Source organism: Aaosphaeria arxii (genome assembly GCF_010015735.1).
Source record: "Aaosphaeria arxii CBS 175.79 unplaced genomic scaffold BU24scaffold_3, whole genome shotgun sequence".
NCBI classification, from domain to species: domain Eukaryota; kingdom Fungi; phylum Ascomycota; class Dothideomycetes; order Pleosporales; genus Aaosphaeria; species Aaosphaeria arxii.
The window spans coordinates 2,614,529-2,621,721 of NW_022983476.1; the positions used below are offsets into that span (position 1 = coordinate 2,614,529).

General features: G+C 52.9%; 1 protein-coding gene across 1 annotated transcript; it reads left to right on the forward strand.

Annotated features, from left to right (window-relative positions):
- Positions 1 to 4,905: 4,905 nt before the first annotated feature.
- BU24DRAFT_158338 (methyltransferase LaeA) lies at positions 4,906 to 7,193 on the forward strand. The gene is made up of 8 exons (XM_033521348.1): positions 4,906 to 5,269; positions 5,512 to 5,602; positions 5,799 to 5,950; positions 6,069 to 6,087; positions 6,166 to 6,203; positions 6,267 to 6,410; positions 6,476 to 6,901; positions 6,976 to 7,193. The coding sequence occupies exons 1-8, from the start codon at positions 5,226 to 5,228 to the stop codon at positions 7,007 to 7,009; spliced, it is 948 nt and encodes a 315-aa protein (XP_033386105.1). The 5' UTR covers positions 4,906 to 5,225; the 3' UTR covers positions 7,010 to 7,193.

Consider the following 7,193-nt stretch of genomic DNA (forward strand, 5'->3'; position numbering starts at 1 on the left):
TTACACGGCTCGAAGGGATGGTCGGCCGTGGGCGAGTCTCTGCCATGTACGAGGTTTCATGCCGCGGGATCTAACAAATCGATTACTCAGTCGGCTCTCACGAAAGCCCATTTACCACTCTGCTGGAAAAGCACGCCCATTCTTCGGCAGCGACATGAATTGGTGGCAGACACCTGAATGTTTGATTTAACAAGGACGCCGACTAACGGCCCAGCTGGACAGGCGTCCCCTACCTCACGGATGCTGACTGTCGGACGACAACACGTTTGACGGAACGGTGCGAGTCTGCTGTAATGCAAAACAACCTGGCAGCGCAGGATGCAGTAGTGAGGAGCGGCGCGCAACGGCAGTCACAGAAGGAATAGCTTCACGATCTATTCTAAAGCGCCAAGTGTTTGAGAAGCTAGTCGGTTCGTGTTTCGGTTCCCTCATCTCTGAGATCTGGTCGTGGGATTGGGAAGGGCATACATCGTATCACAGCCAAACACACATACAATACCTGAGGCAAGCCAACTTGCGAATCCGAATATGCGCTGCGCATAGCATGCCTGCAGGAGGCCAAAGCGGGCTGGCTTGCTAAAAAGGGCCCAAAACGCCTCGATGACACTGCTCTGGGACGACACGAGACTGGTCTAAGGCGGTGGCCTGTCAGGAAAGCCGCCGCCGCCGCCTCTTTCTGCGTGCGGTGCGCATGAATGTAGACGTACCATGGGGGTTCCCTTTGGCCATCGTGATAATGTTGGGAAGCTTGGAGATTGGGGAGTCACCGTATGGAACTGTATGTCAGAGCCGGGCCTCCTAGGAGATGGAATTGCAAGCGAAAGGGTTTTGTGGCGTTTTGCATTGCTTGACCGGCGGTGGGACTCCTCCCAATGCCATACCGAAAGGGGGAGATATCCACCACCAGGGAAGACATGGCATGACAGGGACTGGCCACAAAATGCAAGTGATCGTTGACAAGCGTGCTGAAAGTCGGAATCAAATCGAACATGCTTTTTTTGGGGTGCCATCGACGCCATTCGTTCTCTCTTCCGTCTAGCGTGTTGCATTGTAGGCATCGTATCGTACCGTACCATGCGAGGGCGCAGGAAATGGGCCAAGGAATGCAAGTCGAGACCACGAGGGTGGAATTTCGACAGGGCGTCTGCTGCAAGCTGCCGCGATGCACCATGTGCATAGGTCGGCCGCGTAGCTGGGTAACTATCGATGACGAAGGGATGTTGGTGGTGAATGGGGAATGCCGATGACGCTGCTGTCTCGAGACGGCTTGCGCCTAGGTGCTTTTGGGGTTCGCCCGCAACACCACCAAACGCAGAGGGGGACTCGGGGAGATGACCGGAAAGGGTCCAGTAGTAGGATGCAATTTACCTTGTTGATGGAGACGCGATAACTACGCAACAAAAGAAACCAAGCAGTTGGTTTGTGGGCTGGCGTTGTTTCGTTTGTTATTACTCCGTACTTACTTATTACACAGTCAGCTCTCTAGATAAAGCATGGCGTATGATGTATTCATAGGGTTAGAGGGTCGGAGGGAAAGGCTAGAAATCGGTGAATGATAATGGAGCGAGCGGCGGTTGATGATGGTGCTGATGATGACGGCGACGACGGCGACGACGACAACGACGGCGTCCAGTCATCCGCCGCTCCTAGGTTGTATCTTGATGTGCTGATGTTTGCATAGCTGCAGGTGGACATGACATGGTATAGTTGTAGCGCTACCGCTGCTATGGTTTGGAGTATGATATGTGAGTCTTGAGGTGCAGTAGTTGTGACAAGTCGGGGGTTGAAGGGAAGGAGGCAGGGAGGAAGGCTGTATCATTAGGTGTTATGCGGAAATGGCCTGCAACGTCTCGCTTCGAATGCACATGTCAGGCAGGGAAAGGAAGGAGGGGGTGAGGATGTCAGATCATACACAGTAGGTAGATGTAGTAGATGCATGATGGATGGTGTGAGTGAATGAGCAGACTGAGGCCATTATTAGAAAGATGCCCAGAGGAGAGTAAATCGTAAGAGGGAACGGATTACTCCGTAATGTATCTATTCATTGTGTCGGTACGTGTGCGTGTGGATATGAAGAGGGAAGGAATGGGTTGATAATAAATCAGTCGACCAATCATAACTACGGATGCAATAGCCAATGGTCAGTCAGGGGATCAATTGATTCGAGCGAACAGTAAGTGATTGATTTGAATAGATATGGTATGATATGGTATGAGATGGGAGGATATGACAATAATAGGGAGGGAAAGAAGAAGGGGAGAGAAGATAGAATAGAATAGGCATCAAGCATAAAGGGAAGGAAGGAACGATGGGAATGGATGGGAAGAGGAACAGAAGAAGAAAAGCTGGGGCGAAAAGGTAAAAACTTTGGGCTGGGATGGGGGGACCAGCCAGTCGGAGCATGGGCTGACCAATCAAGGGAGGCGCCCGTATGCTCTTTCCATGTCCACGCAGTCGGGTCGCCCGTGTACCTCTTGGTCTGTCCTAATCGGGTAAAGTGACAACAGAACTGGTAGTTGTTGGTCTATCCTGCCCACTCGTGCCTTCCAAGTTCCCTCCCACTCTGCCACCACCTACCACCACCTACCTCCTCTACCTCCTCTACCTCCTCTCCCTCCCCCCGATTCATTCTAACTCGCTCTAACTCTAATCCAGCATCATCTCCATCTCCCGCCCTCTTTCTGCTTCTTCCCTTTCCCCTCTCCACCCTTTTCTACCGGCCTCCCCCAAAGATACTCAGCTGTGTAATAGTCTATGGAGGGCCCTCTCGAGTCTCTGGCACCTTGCACGCTGCACAGTTTTTAAAATATCCTGTAGGCTGTACGAGGTATGCTATCCTACCCTACCCCATCTTATCCTAATCCCAATCCCAATCCCTATCCCTATCCTGCCCTGTCCATCTCTCAGCCATTCGACATCTCCTCCCTTCGTGCTATACCCCATCTAGTACTCCTCCGAGCACCGCTGGCCGAAAGAATTAATAGCCGTCGTCAGTTAATCCCCACCTACCATAGTCCATACATGCGCTCTGCAATACAGTACTCGCACAGTACGGAGAACTCGTACAAAGCTACCCTACCACCCTACCTATGCATGCGGGTGTGCAGCGTGTGCTATGCGTGGTTCCCAGCGCCGCGCCAGCCCGCTCGCCCTTGTGTGCCCCTTGGTACACTAACTTGTCACTCTACTCTATCTTCCGGTGCGCTGCGGGAGGCCCCAAGGCCCAGCGCCCAAATTCCATGCTCTGTCTTAACTCTATGCTAATCTATGGCCACCGTTCAAGGAGCCTGCCTGCTCGTCCTCGTCCCTCTTACCGCCCGCTCCATGATTGTTCTTTTGTTCCGTTGTTTCCATCGTCCCTGGTCCTCTTCTCTCTCCCCAGCCCCAAGCAGTGGTTCCTTTCCATCTCTTGAACCAGATCCGGAGATGACGGTACGCCATGTTCCTCCTAGAACCGCTGATCTTGCTCTCTCTTGTCTCCGGTATCCTGGGTAGGATGCACGCCGTAGATCGTAGTGCTGGAATTAGCTGCGGCGTTGGTTCTAGTGGTGGTGATGATGTTCAAACTAAAAGATGATGATGCTTACCTTACTCGTACCCAAAGAGGGTAGGGAGCAGAGGACGAGCGATGTGGCCGGCGGGAGAGCAGCGCTGAACCTCGCGCTCGTGCCCCGTCCGCGAAGCATTGCACTGCAGGGCTCGCCCTGACCAGAGTCCAGGATTCCATGCCATGAAATTTGCCATGCCATGGTATGGTACGGTATGGTATTATGGGATGGGGATGGGATGGGGATGGGTCCTGGGATGTGCAGCACTGTGAATAGTTTTTTATTTTATTCTTTTCTGGGCTGAACTGAACTGAACTGCACTGAACTGAACTGTCTTGTCTGGCCGCTCCCTGACCGTCTGCCACCACAGCCGTGGATCCCGGTCGCGAGGGTTAGCTTTCCAGCCCCAGCAAGCCCCAAAGTAAAAGTAGAGTACGGTACATACATAGGATAGGGAAGTAGGGGTTGCGTACATAGTGTGTAGCGTTGGGAGGGTTGTTTTTATGTGTAGTGTAGTGTATGGTGTGGTGTAGTGTAAGTGTAGTGTAGCCGCCCCCAACCAGCAGCACCTTGCACACCTTGCACACACACCGTAGTGACCACCCACCACCCACCACCCACCATAAACACAGACACACAGACATACATGCCTAGTAGTTACTACCTTGTCCACCTTGTCCACCTTGTCTACCTTGTCCCGGCGAACCTGGACGGCATACCTACCTACCCTACCAACTACCCTGCCCTACCTAATACCTACTTACTTACTGAACTGACTGAACTGACTTACTAGCTACTGTGAGCGCGTTAATAAAACCTCCTTCCCTCCCGCACCATGCCTCACTCCCGTTCTCGCCTTTCCGTCGGTTCTTCGTCGTTGTTTGTTGACGTTGACGTTGACGTCGCCTTTTAAACAATCTTCTTCTGTCTAGTTGACCACTTTCACACCTCAAAAGAGAAAAACAGAGCTCTATTCGGATTCGGAATACACGACCCAGTTCCCAATTCACCTCTTCTCTACCATCACATAGCATCATCGTCACCACCACCACCACCGCCGCCAAACAGTAATCACCACTACTACGGAGTACCGCCGCTACTACTGTCTCCTACCGCAACCGACATCAACGACACCAATCAACCCCTCCTTACACACTCGAATATACCAACCGACACACCTTCCTCGCATTCACCAATACTCTACTTCTACACCCACACCCACGGACAGCTGCACCTCCCACGAACCCCGCTGCTCACTTTGATTCTGCAGCTTGCCGCTTGTCGCCTTCGCCAATACCACCGTAGTCGGTCAGCATCATCGTTGTCGTCAACCTCACTCTCGCGCCCTGTTATTCGCTTCGCTCACGTCCACGAGCACCTACCGAACATCCACCTGCAGCTTGACGTCCCATGACCAACGCTTTTTAACAATAATAACCCATTGTCCAACCCCCGCCTTTGCTGTTTTAAGGAAGGGAAAGAGAGGGAAAGAGATCGAGTGAGATTTGTGTTTGTGCAAAGAGAGCGCCGAGAAAGAGAAAGAGAGATTTTTGTGAGAGAGTCGTGTTTGTGCGTTTGTGTATGTGTGTGAGAGAGAGCTGGGATTCGAGAGCGTGCGATCACACGAATTTGATTTGCTAGACCGCCTCCCCGCACTCACGTCCGTTGTGTTATTGTATGAGGAGCACGGCTGGCCCAATGGTTACGATGGCTTCGAATGGGTGAGTTGCCTGCGCTTTCCCTTTTCACTTTTTACTTTTCCTCCGCCCCCGCTCCGTGCAACCTCGTCTCTTTCCTTCCCTACGTCCCATGCTTGTTCGACTGCTCGGGCCCGTGTGTAGCTCCGCAGCAGCTACAGCCAGCCTACAGCTACAACCACCACCACTATTGCTACAGCCACACAGCGAGAGCAAGTTTTACTCTGACCAGAAACATTCCAACTGACCTGTACCCCTTTATTCAGATTGGCCGTTCCTGCTTCAAGCAATTATTTAGAGAATGGACGCTATTATCACGGGTTCCGGAGAGGCATGTACATGTATCCGTGCGACGAGGTAAGTCTCCTACTATTTCTCTTTGAAACCGCCCTGTCCACAAGAATTGCCTCATCCAATACTCCGTAATGTACTCCGTACCCCCCAATACTTCCCTCCCCCTCCCTTCGTTCCGTTCCAAGGACGGGCGGGTGGACGGACGCTAGCCGGGTGCTGGGGACGCGCAGAACATGCTAACTCGAGACGCGCCGTGCAGCCCGAAAAAGACCGCATGGATATCTACCACAAATTGTTCCTGGTGGCACGAAGGGAACAACTGCACCAGGCCCCGATGCCTCCAAATTGGGCACAGCCCCGCATCCTAGATTTGGGCTGTGGGACAGGAATCTGGGCTATTGACATGGCAGAGTAAGTCACATCGCCCCAATCTGCAAAGCGCCGCCCCCAATTCCAAATTCCAAATCCCAATCATCCCAATCCCAATCCCAATTCCAATTCTGAATGGTGCTGACCGTCTCGTGCGCAGTCGATATTTGCAGGCCGAAGTGCGTATTTTGCCAATTCCCTCGTGTGCCCCTTCCGATATTACTCTGGGCGCCATGAGCTGACTTCTGAAATTACAGGTTGTTGGTCTGGATCTGGTCAACATTCAACCCGAAAGGTATGCACCCGATCGCCCGCCCCTTGCTTCACTTGACCCGGACATTAACAAACCTGTGCGCAGGATTCCACCAAACCTTCGATTCCGTGTCCCACGCGACTATGAGAGCCCGTGGTCCCTGGGCGAGGATTCCTGGGATTTGATCCATGTCCGAATGGCCTGCGGGAGCGTTTCCAGCTGGCCCGAGCTGTACCAGAAAGTCTATTCGTACGCGCGCACCGCCCAATTCCAAACACAAACTGCAAGTTCCTGGCTAACATTGTGGAAACAAGGCATCTCAAGCCCGGCGCTGGTTGGATAGAGCACGTCGAGATCGACCTCGAGCCCCGTTGCGACGACAACACACTTCCCTCTGATAGCCCGCTGACGAACTGGTACCACTACCTCGAAGATGCCACTGCTCGTGTTTCACGGCCCATCGCATACAATCACCAGACGCGCCAAATGCTCCAAGCTGCTGGCTTCATCGACATTCAAGAAATTGTCATCCGCGCACCATACAACTCATGGCCCAACGACCCGCACCAGAAAGACATTGGTCGGTGGTACAACCTAGGCATAACCGAAGGCCTGGAGGCACTGAGCTTTGCTCCCCTTACCAGGGTGAACAAGTGGGATCTCGAGCAACACGTCAAGCCGCTCGTCGAGGCTGCACGGCAACAAATATGTAACCGCAAGATTCATGCGTACAACAACATGTAAGTTCTTTCCAATGTTGCGAGCTGTCGCACCGGCTTCCCAAGCGGGTATTATTGATGCTAATCCCTTGCAGACACATCTGGACTGCCCGAAGGCTACAACAATGAACGAGTTTTGGCTCTTCGGTCGATGGTGCGCCCTGCACTGGCTGAAAGCTCCCGGTTGCACTTGCACGAGTCTGAATCGCTAGTAGCATGGTCACAATTTTGCGTTCGTCCACCCTCGATGTCTCTTCCCCTACCGACATGGCAGGCCCTCAATGCGCCTGCCCCACCGTCCCGTTGTTAAACC

What these genes read in the sequence shown, in the direction of transcription:
- BU24DRAFT_158338 (XM_033521348.1), top strand. Translation starts at nt 5,226, where the DNA reads ATGAGGAGCACGGCTGGCCCAATGGTTACGATGGCTTCGAATGG. An exon ending in GTTACGATGGCTTCGAATGG is followed by an intron (nt 5,270 to 5,511) that starts GTGAGTTGCCTG and finishes CCCTTTATTCAG; the next exon opens with ATTGGCCGTTCCTGCTTCAA. An exon ending in GTCAACATTCAACCCGAAAG is followed by an intron (nt 6,204 to 6,266) that starts GTATGCACCCGA and finishes ACCTGTGCGCAG; the next exon opens with GATTCCACCAAACCTTCGAT.